The 24115-nt window shown below is 61.3% G+C and overlaps 2 protein-coding genes across 2 annotated transcripts; one reads left to right on the top strand and one right to left on the bottom strand.

The window, feature by feature from the left end:
* Positions 1–470: 470 nt before the first annotated feature.
* LOC130252076 (protein O-GlcNAcase-like) lies at positions 471–13243 on the bottom strand. The gene is made up of 17 exons (XM_056489266.1): positions 12832–13243; positions 10936–10987; positions 10122–10219; positions 9177–9307; positions 8570–8741; positions 8218–8316; positions 7738–8022; positions 7527–7655; positions 5670–7108; positions 5421–5595; positions 4401–4457; positions 3669–3754; positions 3374–3478; positions 2114–2205; positions 1643–1835; positions 1391–1562; positions 471–1130 (listed from the first exon to the last, which is right to left on the bottom strand). Exons 1-17 carry the CDS (start codon positions 12869–12871, stop codon positions 994–996), a joined length of 3462 nt encoding a protein of 1153 aa, XP_056345241.1. The 5' UTR covers positions 12872–13243; the 3' UTR covers positions 471–993.
* A 2014-nt stretch (positions 13244–15257) lies between these two features.
* Positions 15258–23154, top strand: DOK1 (docking protein 1). Its single transcript, XM_056489265.1, has 5 exons — positions 15258–15504; positions 16241–16534; positions 18645–18753; positions 20090–20262; positions 21702–23154. Exons 1-5 carry the CDS (start codon positions 15442–15444, stop codon positions 22815–22817), a joined length of 1755 nt encoding a protein of 584 aa, XP_056345240.1. The 5' UTR covers positions 15258–15441; the 3' UTR covers positions 22818–23154.
* The last annotated feature ends 961 nt before the right edge of the window (positions 23155–24115 follow it).

Here is a 24115-nt window from a genome sequence, read left to right as displayed (position 1 = left end):
TGGAGCCGCGAGCTGCCACCGATCCCCTCCACTCCCGGGGTTTGGCCATCCCGACCGCACCCAGCCCTGTGCTCACCCCGGGGCTGGGGCAGCCTTGCCTCCGAAGGGCAAGAGAGGGAAACAGCCAGGAATGGTTTGCCCCGCCTGCCCTGTTCCAGAGTGCAGCGGGTGGATGGATTCCTCCCCTTGGTCATCCTGCCTGTCCCGGGCAGGCTGCGGCCCCCAGACCCCCTGATCCCGGGGGTTCCATCCCGCAGGAAGGCCCTGCAGGGCTGGGGCTCTGAGCTCACACTGCCGGCGGCTGGAGCACCTTCCCCGAGTGCAGAGCAGGGTGAAGCTGGGGGGCAGCTGGGACGTGAGGAGAGCTGCTGTGTTTGAGGGGACACAGGAGCGCCTGTAGCAACAGCCAGTGCGAGATGTGGGTGTGAGAGGGATGTGCTGACACTTTCCCCCAAGAAACGAGCCATGGTGAGAGCCCAGCAAACGCTTTATTGCCAAGGACAGCACTTCCCTCAGGCCCCAGGCACAGAAACAGAGGCTGCCTCACTGCATCCCATACCGGATCAATCCATACAGACAGGTCCTCAGTGCCGAGAGCCAGCCCCAGCACCAGCTGCACAGCCTCAGGCCACACAGGGGGTGGAGAGAGCTGGGCAGCCCAGCCTGTGTGACAGGGACATCCCGTAGCACGAAGGCACCGTGCTGTGCTCCAGGACCACAAACCCAAACACTGCTCATGGGCAGTGACAGCCTGGCTTCCCAGCAAACAGGAGCAGTCGGGGCGGCACAGAGGTAGCCAAATCCCGTGAGCAGCAGAAATAGCTCTCTGCTCCCCAGCCCTGCACACGTCCCAGTGCCATCCTGCTCGCCCCCATGTCCCTCTCATGTGTACCTGGCCTGCCCGAGGTGCCCCTCTGCTCCCGCTCGCTCAGGCCGATGCTGTGTGGGATGGGGGGTTCAGCCTGGCCTGGGGCTCTGCCTCCCTGTGCCCCGTCAGAGGAGACGTCCCAGGAGCTGAGAGCCGGGAGAGCTGCCCCAGGCCACCGGCAGGGCCACAAAGCCCAGCTTGCTGTAGAAGCTCAGCTGCTGCCGGTCGGCATCACTGACCTGGCAGAACACTCCCCGTGAGCCTGCAAGGGAGGGGAGAGGTCAGGGGATGCAGTGACAGGGACCCCCTCCATGTGGGGATGGGTTTCTCCCCTTCCCCTTTTGTCACAGAGTGCCCCTGTGATGTCCTGAGACATCCTCACATGTGCAAGGGGAGGGGACAGTGCCTGGCAGCACTGTCACACTGCTCCAGAGAGGGAACAGCCCCCAGCTCTGGTGGGTGAGGGGCTGTTGGGATGGGGCTGTGCTGGATGAAGGGCCAGCACTCGCAGGTCATGCTCACCGTTGGCCCTGAGTGCACTCAGCAGGCAGAGGGCCAGGCTGCGACTGGCCCCCACATCCAGCACACGAGGGGCCGTGCCCAGCTGTACCAGGGAGGGGAAGCGCCTCAGCACAGGCTGGGGCACTGCCAGTGGCTCTGCGTGGAAGAAGAGCACTGCTTCCTCCAGGGCATCCTGCGAGAGACAAGCACAGGTGAGGGAACCCCCTGCACCTCTCCCATCCCTGCTCCCCGCTGCTGCAGGTGTCCCCTCACCTGTCCCAGAGCTGGGCCCCCCGTGCCCAGGTCTGGGGGGTACTTGTGCCGTATGGCTGGCAGCCAGCTGCTGTCTCGCTGCTGCAGGAAACCTTCGGCGTGCAGCGCTCCGGCGGCGAAGCCACACGGGCCACCCTCATCCTCCAGCACAAAGGTGTACTCGGGGCTCAGGCTGAGGAAGCTGCCCAGGAGCCTGCCAGGAAGAGCAGGAGCACGGCTAAGCTGAGCCTGGAGCCCCTGGAAAACCTCAGAGCATTGCAGCCTCCAGCATCCAGGCTGGACATCCACAATGGTGGCTGCCATGACCCTGCTGGACATCAGTGTCCCTCCCTGTCCCTCCCAGTGAGATGGGGCAGTGCTGGTCCCCACAGGGATGCCAAAAGAGGCCATCACCTCACTGCCCAGCCCTGCTTCACATGTCCAGGCTCAGCACAGCCAGGCCAGAGGGAGCTCAGAGGGGCCACATCTCACCTGTCACCGAGGAGATCGGGGTGGGCCACGAGGATCTCTGCCACTTTGGGATCACAGTCCAAACTCTCCCGGCACATGCGGTAAAGCTCTCCCTGGAAGACCCGGATCCACGTCAGCCCTGGCTGTGCCACAATGCCAGCCACCACCTTCTGCTGGCCTCGGGCTCATGGCCACAGCACAGCCAGCCTTCACACCAGAAATTGCCATTCTGGTCAGGCATCCCCAGAGCAGCCACTGCAGACACGGCCCCAGGCTGGAGCGGGCTCAGAGCAGCCAGAACAGCACCAAAAACAACCCTGAAACTCAGGTCTCCAGAGAGCCTGAGCACAGCAGGACATCCCCAAATGTCCTGTCTTGGTCACAGTTGAGTTTGCTGCTGCAAACATTCTGATAAAAGCCTTGCTCCTGATCACCCAACAATAGGGGCAGGGCCATGTCCTGCTGTGCCTGTTCCTGCAACGGGCTGATGGGCTCAGCTGGCTTTTCCTCTCAATTTTACTGGGCACAGACGTTGTTGTTGTCAAGGTTCAGCCTGAGCAGATGAGCTGCACTCTGTGGTGGCTGGATTTGTGGTGTTAGCCTTTCCTTGAGCTGGAGAGGAGCAGAGTGAGGAGAGGGGTGCTCGCTGCAGGTAAATGGGAAACCTGGATTTGGCAGCACTTTTACATTTTGTCCCTCCATATCCAGATTCTCCCTTTCCCTCCCCATCCCATCAAGCTGCTGGGATATCAGGGGCCTGGCAACAAGCAGGTCCCAGCTGGCAGAAGCTACTACTCTGCAGCAGGGAATCACCCCTTACACTGGATGAGTGTTTGGAGATGGATCCCCACAGGCTCTGGCAGTCCCAGAGCTGCAGACTGCTGAAGGCTGCAGGAAGTTGCCATCCAGACTTGTCCTGTTCTGGATTTTTCCTGACATCTGCTCACAGCCAGTGCTGGAGATCATCCACAACCTGGCAACCCTGCCCTGGTGCTGGTTTATCTGTGGCTGAGGGGGCTCCCTCTCTGCTCTGCTGGAGAGAGATGGGTTTGCTGAGGCCACAGCACATTCTCCAGGCCAGGCTCTGACAGCCCCAAGAACTGCCCCAGGCCAGCTGGCTCTGAGCAGAGCTGGACACAAGGACCCTCCCCACCTGTGTCACCCCACACTGGGAGCTCAGCCTGGGTTCAGCAGCAGGTGAACCCTTAACTCTTCATTTTATGATCAGCACAAGCCATGCAAAGGCTCTGGCAGGACACCCCTCCATGCCAGGGCTCCCACCTTGTCCAGGGGCAGCAGTGGGCGCAGCAGGTACAGCTGGCTGGACGGGAAGAGTGGGGGTGGATGGTAGAAGAGGTCACAGCTGTTCCCCACGGGCAGCAGTGCCTGGAAGAGATACAGTCCATCAGTTCATCCTGGCTCCAAACCTCGTCCTGGAGGCAGCAGGAGAATGGCTCTGAGACTCCTGAAACCCCAGCAACCACAGCTAAGGGGCAGCTCTGCCTTCCCAAGTTTGCAGGATTGGGATACTGCCTTCTCAATGGCTCCTCCAGCCCCCATAGGGAGGAAAACTCACCTGCAGCTCTCCAAAGAGGCCCCCACGGCGTGCCCAGGGCTCGGCGTCCCTCCCCAGCAGGACCGGGGCAGTGATGCTCTGGCACCCTGGGAGCAGCAGGACACACACACATGAGGTGAACAAAATCCTGCTGGGCAGGGGGAGTTCAGCCTCTGCCACGCAGATCCCTGCTGTCACAGCTCCAGGGACCAGCTGTGCAGCCCAGGGTGGTGGGAATGGGCCCTGCAGGCTGCTTCTCTAAGGAAAGGGCTCAGGGCACACAGCTCCTTCTCACACTGAACTTGGAGACCTGCTCAGGTCATCACCTGGTAGCAGGTGTTGGTTGTAAAAGGTCTCAAGGCCCACAGAGCAACCAGGGAGCCCTAAACCAGAGGAAAACTGTGCAAAATGTTGCACAGGCATTCAAAAACAGCCCCACCTGTCACCCAGGGCATTACTGCTTCCAGAACCCTTTTTCCACACAGGCTGAGAGGTCTTTGGGAAAAAGGGGCTAATGAACCATATTCTAGAAACAGCCATTCCTTGCAGGCTGTGAGATATGGTGAAGATCTGCTCCCTCCATGGCAGCAGTGCCTCATCCTGCCCCAGTGTGTCATTCCCAGGGCCATTCCTGCTCCACTCAGCAGGCAGAGTGTGGGGAAGGGCAGCCTGAGGGTGAGTGCTGGCTGCTGCTGTGGGGCTGGAGGTGATGGGGGCAGCAGGTGGGTGAGCCAGGGCAGTGCCCGTACTTACAGCCAAAGCAGTTCCCCCAGGTGCCCTTGGGGTCAGGGTCGCAGAGGAGGTGACCATCTGCAAAGGAGGTGAGCTGGTGAGCACAGGACAGGGGTCAGCAGCAGGAAAAGTGTCAAGGGGAGGGGAACTCCCAGGAGGGACCTTGGCACTGCCAGCTGGACACTGGAACCCCAGATCTCTGGGGCTGTGTGCTGGGTTGATGTGACCAAAAAAGTGTATTCTATCCCCATCTGCTGCAGCTGGGTGGGGCAGTGCCCCTGATCTCCTGGCACACATTATCTGCTCATGGGCCATCTTTAAACCAGCTGGGCAATCATCTTTATCTTCCCACAGCCCATCCTCCCCCCCAGCAGATATCTCCTGTTCATGGCCAGTGAGTCCCAGGGCATGACTGATAAAATTCCATCATCCCACTGGGAGATGCTCCAGCCAGGGGAGGAGCCAAGCCTTTCCTACCCAGATCAAAACTGACATTTGGAACAGCAGAGCAGCCTTTGCCACTGGATTCCAGAGGAAAGCCAGACCTTTGCACATCATCCCTGCACCTTCAGAGGAAACTGCACCTTCTCCAGGAGCACTGCTCCAGCTGAACCACATCTGCCCCTGCAGGAGGATGCAGCCACCATTGAATGGGACTGTGCCAACACCCTGACTGACTGACGGGTGTCAGCTTGGATTCTGACTCTGGCAGGGGTTGGGATTGTTCTGTGTAATACTGCATTTCTATTTTAATTTTCCTAGTAGAGAACTGCTATTCCTAATATCTTTGCCTGAGAGCCCCTTAATTTCATAATTATAATAATAATTTGGAGGGAGGGTGTTTACATTCTCCATTTCAAAGAGAATCTCCTGCCTTTATTGGCAGACACCTGTCCTGCAAACCAGACACCTTCACCTCCTTGCTGGGGAAGCCGTGATCCCCAGAGAACGAGCACCAGGCGCTGCAGGGTGCTGGCGCTCCGCCACAGCTGGGTTTGGGGGGTGTGATGGGGGCTGCCAGGGCTGGCATCAGGCACGTACCCAGCCAGAGGACGAAGGCACAGGCTGCCAGCAGCATGTTCCGGATGTCCCACAGGTAGGGGTGCAGGTCGTAGAGCAGCGCCCGGCCGGCCGTGCTGACCAGGCGGCTGTGCAGGCGGCACGCCCGCGCACACAGCCGCTGGAAGGACTGAGCGCGGCCCCGCCAGCGCCGGCCCTGGGGACACCGCGGCTGTCAGCCCCCGGGGACACGCCAGCCGCTTCCCGCAGCGCCACCGGCGCCAGCCTTACCCCGCAGGCGTCGGGCGCCGAGGGAGGGACCCCCACGCTGAGGCTGTTCGCCCGCAGCCACCGAAAGTGCTCCAGGAGCTCCTGAGCCAGAGCCCCGTGCTGGTAGGGCAGGTAGAAGAGCTCCACCAGCATCCGCACCTCCTCCAGGGTCAGCGGTGCTGTGGGGCTGGACACGGCCTCTCCTGGGGGCAGTGCTGCTGTGGGGCTGGGGCTGGCCTCCTTGGGGGTCATCAGTGCCACAGGGCCAGACCCAGCCTCCTCTGGGGTCACCTGCGCTGTGGGGCTGGTCCTGGCCTCCTTGGGGCTCAGGGGGCCAGACCCAGCCTCCTCTGGGGTCACCTGTGATGTGGGGCTGGTCCTGGGCTCCTCTGGGGTCATCTGTGATGTGGGGCTGGTCCTGGGCTCCTCTGGGGTCACCTGTGCTGTGGGGCTGGTCCTGGCCTCCTTGGGGCTCATGGGGCCAGACCCAGCCTCCTCTGGGGTCACTGGTGACATAGGACTGGTCCTGGGCTTCTCTGAGGTCATCTGTGATGTGGGGCTGGTCCTGGGCTCCTCTGGGGTCACCTGTGATGTGGGGCTGGTCCTGGGCTCCTCTGGGGTCACCTGTGATGTGGGGCTGGTCCTGGGCTCCTCTGGGGTCACCTGTGATGTGGGGCTGGTCCTGGGCTCCTCTGGGGTCACCTGTGATGTGGGGCTGGTCCTGGGTTCCTCTGGGATCACCTGTGATGTGGGGCTGGTCCTGGGTTCCTCTGGGGTCACCTGTGCTGTGGGGCTGGTTGTGGCTTCCTTGGGGGTCAGTGGTGCCATGGGGCCAGTCCCAGCCTCCTCTGGGGTCACTGGTGCCATGGGACCAGGGCTAGCACCAACCTCATCAGTCAGTGGGGCTGGGGCAGCAGGGCTGGCACCAGCCCCAGGTGCTGGGGGTGTCTGGGGCACATCACTCCTGATGGCCTCAGGCTGGGTGCTGCTGGGAGACTGGACAGGGCTGCCATCCCCTGTCCTGGCATCACTGGTGGGCAAGGAAATGTTCTGACTGGTGTTGGCCCCGTTGCTGGAGCTCGTGGTGGGGCTTGGGCTGGGAAGGGTCTTGGTGGCCACTGGGATTCCTACAGACTGGGCACTGCCAGCCTCGCTGGGCAGAGCAGAGGAGGGCCCACAGCTCTCCCTGCTCCCTGTGGTGAGCTGCTCCTCAGCCCCTGTAGGGCTCTGCTGATGGCCAGTGGGTGTCCTGCTCCCAGTGTCCTTCTCAGGCTCCGAGGTCACCTCCCTGCAGCCCTCCTCTGGTGCCCCCCTGCAGGGCTCAGGGCTGTGATCTGCCCCACCAGGAGCAGAGCTGTGGGGCTGAGGGTCGGGAGTGACCTCCTGTCCTCCCTCCGTGCCAGGCTGCAGCCTTGGTCCTCCCTTGAGGCTGACACTGGGGTGTCCTGGGGTCCTTCCTCCTGGCAGGAAGGAACAAGAGAGAAGATCCTTTGGCACCTGCATGGCAATACTGCCCATGGGGATCTCCATCCCTGAGCTGGCAGGGGATGAGCTGCCAGGACCCTGGGCTCGAGTTCAGGCCCCTGGGGCTGGTGAGGCTGTGGCTTTGCAGAGGAAAACATTACAAAACACCAAGCTCCCCCCTGGCTGACCTCTTCTTCCAGAGCTGGCCCAGGTTCCAGTTCTGCCAGCCAAGGAAACCCTCTCCAGGATGTGGCCATGGCAGGAGCACCCACGGGGCAGCACAGCAGGATGGACACCCACAGCAGCCCCAGAGACCCTCCAGATGGGCAGAGCCCCCACCCCCTGAGCTCCTGGCAGAGCTGATCCAGCACTCCAGGCATTGAGAGATGCTGCCCATGCAAATCCATTACCTACCTGGCTCCAAAGCCTGCTGGTTTATCTCAGCCACCCAGTCATGCAGTGCCAGTTCCAAGGCTTCCTGGGGGCTGTAGCTTCCATCCTGAGCACCTTGGCTGTCCCCCAGGGCTGCCACCTCCTCCAGCCCTGAGGAACTGCAGCTCATCAGCCTGGGCAGCCCTGGATCCGTGCAGGAAAGCTGCAGGGCTGGGCTGGCACAGAGGGGTACCTGCTTGGTCAGGGTGGGCACAGCTCCCCAGCTCGCTCTGAAACCAGGTGCCCAGCGTGTGTATGGGGATGAAGTTGGCCTGGAGCTCACAGTTGGGGTTGAGGAGCAGCCCCTGGAGCCTGGACATGAGGCCAGGAGCACGGCCCATGTAGGGGCCCAGGAAGACACGTCTGCAGTCGTAGTCGTTGGCGTAGAGGTTGTCCCAGATGACGGGGCAGCGCCTCAGGACAGCCTCCACCTCCTCCAGCAGCACTGCTGAGAGCTCCTGTGACACCACCTTGGGGCCTGGGGCAGCAGGGCAGGGGCACACGTGGGCACAGGGTCCATCACAGACACAGCAGGGACAAGGACATGGAGATGGGGTTCCAGTCACCACACCAGCAGGGTCACCTGCTGGTGGCTCTCCCAGGACAGCCTGTGGCCACAGGGTTTGCAGACACTGCTCATGGCCACACACCCAGAGCTGCTCCTGCTGCTCACCTGTCCAGATGACACCGATCCCTGGGAGCAGCTCCTGGCCGATGGTCTGCAGGTAGCAGGACTGGCTGGGGCTGGGAGAGCACAGTGAGCTGCAATATTCTGGGGAGAGAGCACAGAGCATCCCCTGAGAGCTGGGGACCAGCACAGGAGGGGCTGCTGGGATCATGGGCAAAAGCCCTGCTGCAGTCTGATCCTGAGATGTCCAGAGCTGCCCTGGGAGTGTGAGGAGAGCTGTGGGGGCTGCCAGGGCGCTCAGCTCTCAGCAGGAACAGGGGCTGGGTGCAGCCAAAGGGGGCTCACCCCAGCCTGAGGGGGATCCCCAGGTTTGGGCAGCTGGGGCTGTGAGCAGTACCTGTAGGGCAGAAGAGGAAGATGCAGGGCTGGCCCAGCTCCTGGTACACCTCGTTGGCCACAGAGGCCTGAGCCTGTGCCAGGGAGGGGAAGACATCTCTGTCAGCTTGGCACATGCAGGGGTCGATGTCGTCAAAGAGCAGCGCGAAGGAGCGGCAGCCCATGGCAGCCACCTGCGGGCACAGACAGGGCTGCTGGGACCCCCGGGCTGCAGGGAGCCCCACGGGGCTGCAGAGAGCCCCATGGGGCTGCAGAGGGCACCTGGGCACAGCACAGCACGGGCAGTTCCTGCCTGAGCTCTGCCAAGGGAGTAGCACCTGCCCACAAAGCAACCCCACCATGCCGGCAGCTCTTTGTCCTCCCTGGGGCTCTGCTCCAGCCTGTGCCAGCCCTCAGTGCTGCCCAGCAAGTTCTGGGGCTTGGCTGGTCCTTCTCCTGCCCCCAGGAGGGCATCCATGGAGCCCTCAGCTCTCTCTTGGCACCCCAGAGCTGGTCCCTGTGTGTAGCAGGACCCACACCAGCCCACAGGGCGGGCACAGGGAGCACACATAAACAAACACGTGTGCCCCTGCCTGGGAGCAGTGGGATGAAGGAATGGCCCACGGTACCTGCCTGAGTTTTTGCTGCAGCAGGAGGCGATCCCCAGCACTGGAAAACACCATGTCCTGGCCAGCAGAAATGGCAAAAATAAACTCCACACCCTGCTCCTGGGCAGCTGCGATGAGGGACCGCATGCGGGCTGGGGACAGAGCACAGGGGGTCTGTGAGAGCTGGGAGACACGGCGGGAGGGGGACAAGGGGTGGAGGGGATGAGGAATGGAGGGGGACAAGGGATGGAGCAGAACAAGGGATGGAGGCAGACAAAGGATGGAACAGGATCAAGGGATGGAGTGGGACAAGCAATGGAGAGGGATAAGGGTTGGAGGGAATAAGGGATGGAGCAGAACAAGGGATGGAGGGAAATAAGGGATGGAGCAGGACAAAGGATGGAGGGAGATGAGGGGTGGAAGGGAATGAGGAATGGAGGGGAATAAGAGATGGAGTAGGACAACAGATGAAGGGGAATAAGGGATGGAGGGGGACAGGGGATGGAGGGAAATGAGGGAGGGACAAGGGACAGGGGAATAAGGCATAGAGGGAGAAAAAGGATTGAGCAGGACATGGGATGAAGAGGGACAGGGGGTGGAGTGGGACAAGAGATAGAGGGAGGCTGAACCCCAGGATTCTGAAAGGAAGGAGGTGAGGTTGAGAGGGGAGAGGCTCCAGGAAGACCATTTCCACTCCATAAGAGACAGAGGACTTCTGACAAGGGTCTGTGGGCCTGGGTATAACCAAGCATATTGCTTGAGCCCCACATGGGAAGCTGGGTTGTCCCTTAGGCAATTCCACCTGATGGGCACGACCTGGAGCCTTCTTGCCCTTGGCAAGGTCTGGGGGCCTCTGTGCAATGGGCAGGGTCCTGGCAGGAGGGAAAGAGCTGGGACACAGCCCATGCTTTCCCCTCAGGGACCTGGGATGCCTGCACCCCCCGAGGGGCCCAGCAGAGCCGCTACCTGCCTCATGCTCTGTGTAGGGCTCTCTCCAGAGCAGCCGGTGCTTCAGCTCATCCTTGGGTGCATACATGTAGCAGTTCAGCCCCCGGCGTTGCAGCCTGTGCAGGGAGAGCAAGGAGTCACCCAGGCTTCATGCATGGCCACATGGAGACTGAAATCTCAGCCAGTGCTCCCAGTGCTGAGCTCTAGGTTTGTGTCAGAAACCAGTAGGATGTGTCCCCTGGGAGGGAAGGCACCTCCCTCTTTTGGCACTTCTGTATGGAAGCCATCTGATTATTCATTTGGTTTTATTTATGCTCCTCAGCAGACAGTGTTTTACATTTTTCCACGGAGTAGAAAGCACTTTAGGTAGCTCATGACAAAAGTCCCTTAATATCAATGGACATGTCACCCTCATGTGCCAGCATGTGAACACATCCAGCACCAGACAATGCCCCCATTAGAGCTTCCCATTCCTGAGGTGCTTTAAAACATCACAGCTTGTTTCCCTTCCATTTTCTGTACCTGCATCCTGCTCCCTGCACTCTGGTCCTTAATGACACTTAATTACGCTGCCCACACTGCCACCACTGCCCTGCCCACGGGAAGCCCCGCAGAGCCCCAGTTCGGTGGTGGCAGGTCCTTGTGCAGAGCCCCAGCACCACCTGCTGGCACGGGGCGGCCCCACGTCTGTCTGTCCGTCCGTCTGTCCATCCCACAGCGCCCACGGCCAGCCCAGCAGATCCTGTCCCCTGCTGGCACAGGGGGACATGCAGAAACATGAGACCCCTTGGCTGCCACCGCCCCTCCAGAGAGGAAAATTCAGGGTACTTGCCATTGAAAGAGAAGTTTCCTCTGATCCATTGACCATGGCCTCCCATAGAAACCTGTGAAAGGGAGGAAATAAAAGGCAAAATGCAGTTGTTGGAAAGTGCCTTAAAAAAGTGTCTTTTCTGGGCTGTCCCTGGATGCAGAGATGCACTGCCAGACATGCAGCACACATTCTGCTGTTGGGACCACTTCCTATTTCTGCATGTGGGAAGATCTGGGAGGTGCAGAGCTGTCTGCAGAGCCAGGGAGAAAGGATATCCAGAGGAACACAAACCCCTTCCCCTGGGACAGGCTGATAAATGGGTTTGGAGAGATGCAGATTTGACAGCTCCTCAAAGCAGAGGTTAAGGGGAACCTGTCAGTGTCCCAACCTGAGATTTAGCAAGAGAAGAACCTCCAGCCAACTAAATTCTCTTCAAGATCTGGCAGATGCAACATGAAGTCTGACAGAAAATCCTTTATGTTTTGGACAGTGATGGCAATTGGCCATCAAGGCATCTTCCTGCTTTTTCTCTGCGTCATGGGCAACTTTTGAATCAATCACTCAGGGCCAAAGGGAGCAGATACCTGGGGAGTGACAGCATTCCCAAAGCTGGGCAGTGCACAGGGCAGGCTGCACTGACTCCATGAAGCTGGGAGAAAGAACCTGCTCTCCGTGTCTGGCATGAGGCCAGTGACACCCAGGGAAGCACCTGCATTTCCCAAAGCACCTGAGTGTCCCTGAGCTCATCTGCCCTCATTCTGTTTGCTCCCTTTGGCAGGAGCCCCCCCTGCAGCCCCCAGCACCAGTCCTGGGCAATGGTGAGGGTGGTTGCACCACCCACTCTCCATCTGTCTCCTCTCTGCAGACAGATTTTCTACCTGCCTGAACACCTACATGGTTATTACATATGCTTTGAATTAATATATAATATAATTATATATATTATATATATAATTATATATATATATTGTTATATTGACTATTATATATTAATATAATGTTATATTGACAATACATATTAATATCTTTTTATCCGTCCCCCACTGTGCACGGGGTGAAATTTGTGGCCATTTAAGAATCCCAGCAAATATTTTGCCCAAAAAAGCTATTTCTGCAGTAAATTTGCTATTTAAGGATCCCAGTGAGGTCCCCAGAGTCCCTGTGTGGCAGCTGCCAGTGACATTTTCACAGCACGTGTTGCTGTGAACTGATGTGGGCTGGCAAGGAGGGCACTCAGTCCTGCACACACCCTGCCAGTTCTCCTGGAATGGATTTGCCAGCATCATCCCTGTCCTCTTTCCCAGGTCAGCTCTGCTATATCAATGATTCACGTCTGACTCATGTCAGCTCTCCACCCCTGCATTTCCTGTTTATTTTACATTTATTTGCATGGGTGCTCCTGCTCGCTCTCAGGTGAGGCAGAGGGCAGTGCCCCTCACAGGGGTCCTGTGCTGCCAGGAGAAGGGCAGATGATTTTTTCCTGGTGGGTGCCAGGCCTGGCTCAGCTCCAGAGGGAATTGGGGATGTGGGGAGGGAGAAGCACAGAGCTCTCCCTGGCCAGCTCAGGGCAGGGCTCCTGCACTGCTGCTCCACGGGCAGGGTGGGCAGGGGGCACACACCGGGAAGCTGCTCCTGAGCCCAGGGCAGCCAGGAACCCCGAGTAGAGCTCTGGAGGGTCCCTGTGCCCTCTGGGGGCTTCGGCTCTGTGGGGTGGCTGCAGGGCTCAGTGGGGCTCTGGGCAGAGCTGGCAGCATCCCAGAGGTGCTGGTCCAGACCCGTGGCAGAGATGGGGCGCTGTGCAAGGGCCCCACTCCCGCCTCCCCCACATCCTGAGGCCCTTCCCGACCCCGGTTCACTTGGGGTGGATCAAAACAGCTTCTGCAATGCCCGGGCGGCCGCGGCCCCGGACGGACCTACCTTCCACCACGCCGCAGAGGAAGCGCGGCCGCTCCGCCATCCCCGCGCAGGAGCGGCCCTGCCGGCGCGGGGGGCGCGGAGAGATGCGCGGAGGGACGGGGGGCGCGCAGGGATGGAGGGTGCGCGGAGCTATGCGCGGGGGGGATGCAGGAATGCGGGAAGAGATGCGCGGAGGGACAGAGGGATGCGGGAAGTGATGAGCGGAGGGACAGAGGGATACGGGAAGAGATGCGAGGAAGGATGGAGGGATGCGGGGAGAGATGCGCGGAAGGATGGAGGGATGCGGGAAGAGATGCGAGGAAGGATGGAGGGATGCGGGGAGAGATGCGCGCAGGGACAGAGGGATGCGGGGAGAGATGCGCGCAGGGACAGAGGGATGCGGGAGAGATGCGCGCAGGGATGGAGGGATGCGCGGAGCGATGCGCGGGGGGATGGAAGGTGCGCAGGGGGGGATGGAAGGTGCGCAGGGAGGGATGAAGCATTTGCGGGAGGGGGTGGCAGAGGGGCGGAATGTTTGTTTGCTGGGGGATGGATCGCTCGCGGGAGGGGATGGAAGGTGCGCGGAGGGAGGGCTCCGCGCAGGGGTGGCTCCACCCGGGACGCGCTCGCCGCAGCGCAGGGGGCGGCCCCGCGGGTGGGGCCGGGGTGCGGGGGGGAGCGGGGGACGGAGGGGTCCCCGAAATCCGTGCGGAGCCCCTGGGAGGCGATGCTTGAGCCGCGGTCTCGGAGCTCACGGCGCTGCAGCGCGGCCCCGCCTGGTGCCCACGCCAGCCCCGGTCCCCCACGTCCCCAGCTGCGGGGGTTCTCGCCGTGCAGCCCCAGGACAACTCCTCCTGCCTTTGAAGCTCGCCGGGACCCACAGCCCCAGAGTTGTTCTGGAGAGGTCGGGTGTCATTATCTCCTTGTGTTCTGAGCCCCGGCCACACCCTCATGCCAGACCTGGGGCGCGATGCCTCTCCAGGTGTGTGCCATGTGCCTTGCAGGTGACTCACCTGCCTGCCTGTGTCAGGCTCTTTGCCTTGTGCCACCCTGCTCTGGGCTCTGACGCTCTTCTAGCTCCTGCCTGTCTCCGTCGCACAGGCTTTGGGTTTGCAGATGTGCTGCCCCGTCATGAGCTCCCTGTCCTGCTCATCACTGAGCCCTGCCTACACTCTGGCTGGGCTGTTTGACACCACCTAATCATTGTGTTCTTTTTCAGACCACTGTGCCTGTTTGTTGATGTAATCGTTTTGCCAGGGTTTGTGGTCTGATCGTTTATCTGTGTTGTACACTCTGTTATTGGTATTGCTGTGGTTACATCCCACTGCTGTTTCTAGTTGTTCTTATCTCAGCTTGTGTGATCTTTACTTTTTGTGCCTCCAATTCTCCTCTCAGTCCTGCCTCAGGGAAGGGCAGGGCTGTGAGCAATTGGTCTGGGATGTTTCAATGTGATTCAGTGTGAATACTTAATTGGGGAACATCATTCCTAAACCAGGACACCAACACAATTTTATTACAAATATGAGGGGTGGAGCCAGGACAGTACAGAGAGTCACCCCTGCATCCATCCAAGCACTGCAAAGCTCCCCTCAGCAGCTCTCCTCACCTGCAGCTGTTCCATCAAATACACAGGTGGCAAAATGGGCATCAGGGCCTGGAAAACCAGGATCTGTAGCTTCTCCCTCTTCCCTTTGCAGGTTTATGTTGTGTCAGCAAAGCGAGTCATGGTGCCTGGGCCATCAAAGCAGCAAGGAGCCCAAGAGTGTCTGACCAGCAGTGACCTGGCAGGGTCACAGAGCCATCAGTGCCACCAGGCTGGGTCACCCACGCTGGGTGTGCTGAGCACAGGCTGTGCTTGTCCCTATTCCTTGCCTCACAGCACCTGTCCCACCTGCAGCTGGGAACGCTGGACTCAAGCCTGGCCCTGCAGGAGGCTCCTGGGGCAGACTGGAGTGGCCTGCCATGGCAGAGACAGACTGGGAGCAGCCCAGTGCCCCTGGAGTGGCCTCGGTGCCCAGGGCCATGGCATGGCTGGAGGTACAGAGATACGGGTGGCTAGAATGGAGTCGTGCAGGGCTGTGCATACACAGCTGTGATTCTCTGCCGTCTCTGCTCTCTCTGCGAGCACCCGGCTATTCCACGATTCTCTTGGACTATGAGTTGATGCAAGCAGCCTCTAGTTCCCCACTCCCTTTTTTCTGCTATCAAAGCCATCACTCCTTTTTCCCATCCTGAAAACCTCACCGATCCCCTGTCCGCTCCCGGTGTTGCCCTCGCTATCCTCCGCCCAACCCAGCGCGTTTTCCCGTCCCCAGCGGGAGCGCGCGCCCGTGCCGCGCGTGCGCGCACCAGTTTCACGCTCACGCACGGGTGCGCGCACACACGTGTGCGCGCGCGCGTTCACACTCGGGCACGCGCACACGCACGTTCATACTCACGCACGCTCACACGCGCGCTCGCGCTCACCCACGCGCACGTGTTGACACTCGGGGGCGCGCGCACGTGCACGCGCGCACACCCGCGAGCACGCCCCGCCCCTGACACGCGCGTCCCCGTCCCCGCCCGGTCCCGGTCCCCGCCCCGTCCCCGTCCCGGTGCCCGCCCCAGCGGCGCGGGCGGAAGCGCGCGGGGATGGAGCCGCCGGCCATGGAGGGGCCGCTGCTGGTGCAGCACAGCCACAAGTTCGGTGCCAAGGTAGGTGCGGGGATCCCTTCCTTCCCTCCTTCCTTCCTTCCCTCCTTCCTTCTCCCGTTGTCCTGTTCCTCCCTGCCCTCGGGCCGGCTGCGTGCCGGAGAGCGGGGGCACCCCGGGGGCCGCTCCCGGTTGTGCGGCCGTGGCGGGCGGGGAGCGGCTCCGGTTCGGTGTGACCCGGCTCGGTGTGACCCCGGCTCGGTGTGACCCGGCTCGGTGTGACCCGGGCTGGGTGTGACCCCGGCTCGGTGTGACCCCGGCTCGGTGTGACCCGCGCTCGGTGTGACCCGGCTCGGTGTGACCCGTGCTCGGTGTGACCCGCGCTCGGTGTGACCCGCGCTCGGTGTGACCCGCGCTCGGTGTGACCCGGCTCGGTGTGACCCGGGATGGTGTGACCCGGGCTGGGTGTGACCCGGCTCGGTGTGACCCGGCTCGGTGTGACCCGGCTGGGTGTGACCCGGGCTCGGTGTGACCCGGGCTCGGTGTGACCCGGGCTCGCTGTGACCCGGCTCGGTGTGACCCGGGCTCGGTGTGACCCGGGCTCGGTGTGACCCGGGCTGGGTGTGACCCGGCTCGCTGTGACCCGGGATCGGTGTGACCCGGGCTCGGTGTGACCCGGGCTGGGTGTGACCCGGCTCGGTGTGACCCGGGCTCGGTGTGACCCGGGATCGGTGTGACCCGGCTCGGTGTGACCCGGGCTCGGTGTGACCCCGGCCCGCTGTGACCCCGCTCCCCGCAGCGCTGGAAGCGCGGCTGGTCCGCGCTCTACCCCGCCAGCCAGCACGGCGTGGCCCGGCTCGAGGTGTTCGACTGCAAGGAGCCGTCGGCGGCCGGGCGAGCGGGCACCCGGCGACTCGCCCGCACCGTGGTGCGGCTCAGCGACTGCACCAGCGTGGCCCCGGTGGGCGAGAGCGGCCCCCGAGCCGGCACCGCCACGTTCCGCCTGGAGACCCGCGACCGCAGCTTCCTCTTCGCGGCGGAGAAGCAGCAGAGTGAGGAGTGGGTGGCGAAGCTGTGCCAGATCGCCTTCCCGGTGAGCCGCGGGCTGGGCGGGGGGGACGGGGCGGGACGCGCGCATCGCTGGGTGTTGGTGGCCCCGTCTCGGCTGGCAGCTCAGGGGACGAGTCCGGTGGTCCCGGGTTTGCAGCGCCCGGCCCTGGCACTCCTGTGCCCTCTCGATGGCTCCTGCTGCGGTTTGCGGGACTCCTCAGCGTGCTGCCAGTAACTCGTGGTTGTGGCTCTGAATTTCAAGTCGGGCTCTTGTTGCCCGGTGCGGAGCCCGTGCTGGCCCCTGCAGAGAGCTGGCCCGAGGCCAGGTGATGGCCGAGGAGCGTTTCCTCTTGGCCCAGCCATGCTCCCTTTCCTGCCGCAGCAGCAGCGGAAGCGCAGCCTCGACAGCGTTGTGGTGCTGGCTCCCATCTGCTTCCAGTTCTTGAGCCCCCCTTTCCCAGCTCGGGGCTCACTCCTGCCTGCTGCTGGGGGCACCTCATCTGTGCTGGGTCTCTGGAGCTGCTGTCCAGCCCCCACCCTCTGCAGCCCCTGGAGCTGGTGGTCAGCCAGCGTGACCAGCGAGGCTGTTTGGGCAGTGGGTGCCCTGACAGTGTGGTTTTCTGTGCCCTCTGGGACAGCAGCCCACACCTGCCCAGCTCCACAGGGCTGGCTCTCCCTCCTGGGAGGTGTTTGCAGAGCCCTGGGTTGTTCTCCAGCTGATTCCAGGCTTGGAGTGCTGGGCAGAGCTGCCTGGCAGGAGGATGAGTGCCCAGCTGGTGATGCCAGGATCTCCTCCTGATGGGTGTTTGCTGAGTGGGATTTACCTTTGTCCCTCATGTGTCTCCCTGCAGTCTCCTGCCAGGCCAGATGTCAAGGCTGATGGGGCTGGGAGGCACTGGTGGAAATGACTCTGTGTCTCCTGGTGCAGTCAGGGTTGCAGCCTTTGCCCTGGAAGTGGCTTTTGGGGCTGAGCTGGAGACACAACACACCCTTGGAGTGGGACAGGGTGGTGGCCAGGCCAGGGGGCACCTGCTTGGAGCAGGGCTGTGCTCGTGCCATCCCTCACATGGGAGCCATCATTTGTGTACCTGAGATCCAGAAGCAAGCTGAAAGTTCAGGAGGTTGGGAGCAAAAGGCTGCAAGGCTGGCATGTGTTTTAAAATGGCCTGACCTGGAGCAGGAGGCACAAGAGCTGCACGTGGCCTCTCTGCACAGAGCTGGAGATCCTCAGCTGGGATTGCTGATCATCTGCATGGAGAATGTGATTTTGTGTCATGTTCCTACCCAGAGGGTATGCAGGGTCCAGCAGCTTGGGAGCTGGGACCAGAGATCATTTGGAGTTCAGAACAGATTTTTTTTTTTTTTTCCTTTTGAAAATGAGGAGAAGTGCTGTCAAATGGAGCCTTAGAGGCTCTGGCAGATTTGGTGGCCCTTGGCTTTCCATCCCAGGCTGGAGCCCTGCTGCATTGGATGCTTTAGCTGAGGAGGAGCTGCTGCTATCAGCTCTCAGGACATGAGGTTTTAGGACTCAAACACAAGGGCTGGATGGCCCTTTTTTGGGCTTCTTGTTAAGAAGCTCATGTGTGTGGGTTGGAAGCTGAAATTGTGGTACTTGCATTGCAAGATGCACCCTCTGCTGCACCCCCAAGGAGCAGCTCCAGCTCCTGGCCACTGAGCCTCCCTTGTGCCAGCTGTAATTTGTCAGGGGCTTTTCTGCAGGAGGATCTCTGAAAGCACCGAGGGTTTGTGTCCCTCCCCAGGCCCTTTGGGGGCCCTGCTCTGGGACACAGTCGCTGACAGAGTGTGTGTTGCGTTTTCAGTTCTGCATCTGCTAAAATAGAAGTGCTCGCTTCCCCTCTGCAGGCTCCCTCTCATCCTGGGCAGGGCAGGACACAAACCCCGGTGTCACCGGGCTTTGGGGGCAGCTCTGGGGGCTGTGCTGCCCTGCAGCCTGTCAGTGCAGAACCCAGCTGGGGACAGAGTGCTGCCAGGAGCTCAGAAAGTCCCCCCTTGCTGCCTGGCCCTGTTCATCCGTGTTCATGTGGGCTCTGGAGTGGGCAGGGTGCAGGACAGGCAGGCTGTGTGGGGCTGGGGAGGGCAGCAGGGCTGATGTGGGAAGAGGACTCTGGGTCTGATCTGCTCTCCTTTGCCAGGGAAATGGCCCCAGCGATGGCACGGTGTCACCGTACGGCCGAGAGGGCAGCGGGGAGTCATCAGCCCTGGAGATGGCCGTGAACTCCATCTACTACTCCAGAGATGAAGGTGGGACCTGCTGCTACCTGGCTTGGGGCCACCTTCCACAGAGCCTTGTCCTGCTGCTGCCCCATCACTGGGGCCATGCTGGGTGTCCCTGCTCTGATCAGCCCTGTCCCCACACTGGGGCCGTGTCCCTGCCCTGACCAGCCCTGTCCCCACACTGGGGCCATGTTCCCCTGCCCTGACCAGCCCTGTCCCCACACTGGGGCCATGTCCCCTGCCCTGACCAGCCCTGTCTCTAAACTGGGACCATGTTCCCCTGTCCTGACCAGCCCTGTCCCCACACTGGGGCCATGTCCCTGCCCTGACCAGCCCTGTCCCCACACTGGGGCCGTGTCCCTGCCCTGACCAGCCCTGTCCCCACACTGGGGCTGTGTCCCCTCTCCTGACCAGCCCTGTCCCCACACTGGGGCCAAGTCCCTGCCCTGACCAGCCCTGTCCCCACACTGGGGCCATGTCCCCTGCCCTGACCAGCCCTGTCTCTAAACTGGGACCATGTCCCCTCTCCTGACCAGCCCTGTCCCCACACTGGGGCCATGTCCCTGCTCTGATCAGCCCTGTCCCCACACTGGGGCCATGTCCCTGCCCTGACCAGCCCTGTCCCCACACTGGGGCTGTGTCCCCTCTCCTGACCAGCCCTGTCCCCACACTGGGGCCATGTTCCCCTGCCCTGACCAGCCCTGTCCCCACACTGGGGCCATGTCCCCTGCCCTGACCAGCCCTGTCTCTAAACTGGGACCATGTTCCCCTGTCCTGACCAGCCCTGTCCCCACACTGGGGCCATGTCCCTGCCCTGACCAGCCCTGTCCCCACACTGGGGCCGTGTCCCTGCCCTGACCAGCCCTGTCCCCACACTGGGGCTGTGTCCCTGCCCTGACCAGCCCTGTCCCCACACTGGGGCCATGTTCCCCTGCCCTGACCAGCCCTGTCCCCACACTGGGGCCATGTCCCTGCCCTGACCAGCCCTGTCCCCACACTGGGGCTGTGTCCCCTCTCCTGACCAGCCCTGTCCCCACACTGGGGCCAAGTCCCTGCCCTGACCAGCCCTGTCCCCACACTGGGGCCATGTCCCCTGCCCTGACCAGCCCTGTCTCTAAACTGGGACCATGTCCCCTCTCCTGACCAGCCCTGTCCCCACACTGGGGCCATGTCCCTGCCCTGACCAGCCCTGTCCCCACACTGGGGCCGTGTCCCTGCCCTGACCAGCCCTGTCCCCACACTGGGGCTGTGTCCCCTCTCCTGACCAGCCCTGTCCCCACACTGGGGCCATGTCCCCTGCCCTGACCAGCCCTGTCCCCACACTGGGGCTGTGTCCCTGCCCTGACCAGCCCTGTCCCCACAGTGAACGCTTTCTGGGTGACAGTGCAGAGGACTGAGGCTGCAGAGCGCTGTGAGCTGCGTGGCTCCTACGTGCTGAAGGCTGAGCGTGACAGCCTCGTGCTGAAGGACCCACGGACAGACAGGGTCCTCTACGTCTGGCCCTACCGGCTGCTGCGGAGATACGGCCGTGACAAGGTGGGCAGTGGGGCTGCTGCAGCTGCTGCCCTGGGGCTGTTCCCTTGTGGAAGGCTGAGCTGGTGTTCTGCAGGATTAGTGCACCTTTCTCAGTTCCTGCCTGGCAGGACACTCGTCCCCTCTGTGGTTGTCCCACTTTCACTAAGGCCATCGCCTCTGCTGCTCTCCTTCTCCATCCAGCACTTCCCAGCTTGTGCCATGAGCAGGGACATCCCTCAGTGCTGCACACAAGCTCTCCCCAAACTCCAGGAACCCTGGAGGGAGGCTCAGTCCCTCCCTCCTAAGGATGGTGGCCCGAGCAGAGAGGCTTTGAGACACCTGGATTTGTTCACTCTGTGGGGCGAACTTCTCCTATTCTCACTGACCTTCAAAGGTCTGCCCCTCTCCTGCAGTGAGGCCCCAGTCTGCCCTGCTGCTACCCTGAGAGCAAGAGCTCTGGGCCATGCTGAACAGGGAGGAAGTGGTGGCCCTGGGGCTGTTTAGTGGTGGCCCTGGGGCTGTTTAGAGGTGGCCCTGGGGCTGTTCATAGCAGTGACTGTGTTGGCCACACTCTGCTTACGGTGCTTCCTGCAGCACGTTCCCTAAACAGAGGTGGAAACTGAGCTGCCCTTGTGGGGATGTCCAGCTCATCTGCAGAGTCTGTGCTGGGGGCAGGAGGAGAGTTTAGGGTGTGGGGAGCTGAGCAGTGAGGGGCTGACTGTGCTTCTGTTCAGCAGCACTGACCCACAACAAGAAGTTTGTCCCCACAGTAGCAACTGCAGGGGCTGCTGCTGCCTGTGAGAGAGGCAGAAAATCCTCCTGGTTAAGGGAATGGGGCTCAGGAGGGGTGTGGGTGTCAGCTGGTGGGAACCTGCTCACCAGAGCAGGTGTTCAGGCCAGAGGAAGCACAGCCCTGGTGCAAGACTTCTCTTTAGAGGACCTTTTACCATGAACAGATTAATGCTGGTAGGGCAGTGCTTTACTTACTCTTGGTAACTGAGCTGCTGCTGCTGCATTTCTCCTGTGGAAAGCTGTGTTCTTCCTCTTGTATCTCTTGCTTCCAGATCACTCCCTTCTCACCCAAGGTTCCATATTTGTTTCCCCTGCTGAGCTGTCACCCACCTCCTCACCCTACTCCTTCCTCAGTGTTATTTCCTAGACTGTCTGGTGCCAGTGGTTGAAACTGCTGGAATTGCTCATGTAAGGCAGCAGAGCTGCAGCTCTCTGGGGCACTCACGGTGATGTCCCCTCAGGTGTGTCCCAGTTCACAGCTTGTTCTGGGCTGCTGGGCAGTCTGGCCTTTCCCTGCCCAGCTGCTGGGCACAGGCCACCCTTGCTGTGGGAGTGGCAGGAGCAGGATTTCAGGGCAGGATGTGCAGGATCAGTGCTGCAGCCACACGCCCTTTGGTGGGAAGCACAGCCTGGATCAGCAGGTGCTGACCCTTCTGCTTCCCCCTCAGGTGATGTTCTCCTTCGAGGCCGGCAGGCGCTGTGATTCAGGACCTGGAAACTTCACCTTTGAGACCAAGCAGGGCAACGAGATCTTCCGGCTGGTGGAAGCCTCCATCCAGGAGCAGAAGGCGCAGGTGGAGGAGAACCGGCAGAGCTGCGACTCGCTGGAGGCCGACAGCCCCGCCATGGTGCAGATCCGCCAGGCCCTGGCCGACAGCCTGAGCCTGGAGCTGCCCGCCGAGGGGGACGACAGCCCCAAAGCAGGGCTGGCACCCAGGGCAGCCACAGCAGAGGAGAGAGACGCAGCATCGGTGCTGAAGAGCCGGACTCTGCCGGAGCTGCCCGTGCCCCCGGCCAAGCCCGCGGTGTCCGGCACCCCCCCGCGCTCCCCTCTGCCCAAGGGGCTCCGCGCGCTGCCGCCGGCCCAGGACCTGGCCAGCGTCTACTCAGAGCCCCTGGACGCGGTGAAGGCCCTGCAGCCCTGGCCGGACCCGCTCTACTCGGACCCTGTGGACAGCAAGGCCAAGGCGCCCGCGGAGGAGCCGAAGGCGCCGCGGCTGCCGGTGCCGCCGTACTCGGGCCCGTACGAGCAGGTGCGGCCCGAGGGCCAGGGCAGGGCTGAGGGCCGTGGCCAGGCTGAGGGCCGTGGCCAGGCTGGCCCTGGGCACAAGGAGCACATCTACGACGAGCCCGAGGGCCGCGCCCCGCGCTCGCTGCGCCCCTTCGCCTACATCTACGACGAGGCGCGGCCCACCAGCGAGGCCTGGCGCACGCAGGGCCACGACGGCAAGGGCGGCTACGAGTACCCCTACAACCCCTGCACTGACGATTACTCGGTGCCCACCTTCCCCGCCAAGGCCAAGAGCCCCAAGCCAGTGCCAGCCCCCAAGCCCCAGGCAGCCTTGATCCCCAAAGGGGCAGAGAGGCCGGAGGATCCTGGCCGGCGATGGGGCGGCGCCGGCCCTGAGAAGGTGCTCGCCAAACCCAGCCTCAACAGCAGCAACAACAACAACGTGGAGGTGCTGTACAGCCAGGTGGTGAAGCCCCAGCAGCTGCAGAAGAAGGAGCAGTGTGTGGATGAGTACAGCTTGTCGCCTCTCTATGAGGACTTAGGGGAGATATGAGGGGACTGGGCATCCCAGGGTGACTTGGGGCTGTTTGGGCTCAGCAGAGCCCCTTTTGCTCACCAGTGCTGAGATGCTGTGTTTCCCCGGAGGGAAACAGCAAGAGCAAGAGATCTGTGGCTGCTGCAAGCCTCAGAGTGTTTCTCCAGTGCCTTGTGATCTGCAGGAGGGCTGGTATTTTCCTGTATCTGCTGCTCTGGCTCTGCTCTGGCTTCCTGTCTGACCAGGCTGCAGGGCTCTGGTGCCTATTGTGGTGTGTGGAAGGCTGCTTGCCATCAGTCTCCAGAAGTATTTTTATACAAAGTTATTTTAATATTAAAGTTTATATGTCTCAGAACGACAACATTTGCCTGTGGCATGGATGGGGAGGTGCAGGTGCATGTTTGTGTCTGTGCCAGAGCTACTGAGCTAAGAGGGAGCCTCAAAGAAAAGTGCCTGCCAGGGTGAGCTGTGGCTGGTGCCCTGCTGCCAGGGGATTAAGGGAAATGAGAGTCAGGCTCAGATATGTGATGGCCTCCAGGCAGAAGGCTGGGCAGGGATGGGTGCCAGCTCTGCTGCTCTGCTGCAGCTCAGTGGCTGTTGATGAATCACAGGATTTCTCCTTCTCCAGCTTGATCCCACTGCTGATTCCCCCCTGCTCCCAGCTGCTTTGGAAGGCCTGGAAGGGCCCAGTCTGGATCCCACTGACTTTAATGGCAAAATCTGTGATCCCTGCTGTGTGGTTTGGGTGTTGGGTGATTGCTATGCGGCCACACATTGGGCAGAAACGTTCCCAGGAAAAAAACCAGCTTGTCCTTTCTGTGTGGGGCCACACCAGGCATGCTGGCATTGGCTGCCCCCATGTTTGGATGGGGCTGCTGATGACTTCTGCAGGTTTAGCAGCCTCTAGAGCAGGCAGGTGACAGGCAGTGCTGTACCTGTGCAGAGGGCTAAGCACCACTTCTGCAGCTCCAGCTCAGCCAAACTGTTGGAGTCTGGAGGTTCAGGTCCCCAGGCTGGTGAGATGGTGACGAGGTGATGAGCTCTGGCCATTTATCTGATGCCCAGGTTGCAGGGGGAAGCCTCAGTCCTGTAAAAATACAGCTCAGCTGTAGCCATGGGCAATTTGTGGCTGTTCCCCTCTGCTGTGCAGCAAAACTCCACTGGGGTTTTGCTGCAGGAGAAGGGGAAAAATCTGATGGGTTTTGGGAAATCTTAGGGAGGCTGAGGTGGTTCCAAAAAACTTTGTTGCCTTCTTGCTGCCCCCTCCCTAAACCTGATTTTGTCACCTTTATGTTGTTGACTGATTTGCAGGCCTC

This window comes from Oenanthe melanoleuca, chromosome 4 (genome assembly GCF_029582105.1).
Source record: "Oenanthe melanoleuca isolate GR-GAL-2019-014 chromosome 4, OMel1.0, whole genome shotgun sequence".
Classification (NCBI taxonomy): domain Eukaryota; kingdom Metazoa; phylum Chordata; class Aves; order Passeriformes; family Muscicapidae; genus Oenanthe; species Oenanthe melanoleuca.
This window is presented reverse-complemented; position numbering and strand designations above follow the sequence as displayed.

Coding starts and splice junctions, on each gene's coding strand:
- LOC130252076 (XM_056489266.1), bottom strand. CDS start 12,871: ATGGCGGAGCGGCCGCGCTTCCTCTGCGGCGTGGTGGAAG. Junction 10,988..12,831: donor CCTCTGCGGCGTGGTGGAAG/GTAGGTCCGTCC, acceptor TCCCTTTCACAG/GTTTCTATGGGAGGCCATGG. Junction 3,479..3,668: donor GCCTCTTTGGAGAGCTGCAG/GTGAGTTTTCCT, acceptor TATCTCTTCCAG/GCACTGCTGCCCGTGGGGAA.
- DOK1 (XM_056489265.1), top strand. CDS start 15,442: ATGGAGCCGCCGGCCATGGAGGGGCCGCTGCTGGTGCAGCACAGCCAC. Junction 16,535..18,644: donor TGTGCCAGATCGCCTTCCCG/GTGAGCCGCGGG, acceptor CTCCTTTGCCAG/GGAAATGGCCCCAGCGATGG. Junction 20,263..21,701: donor GGAGATACGGCCGTGACAAG/GTGGGCAGTGGG, acceptor CTTCCCCCTCAG/GTGATGTTCTCCTTCGAGGC.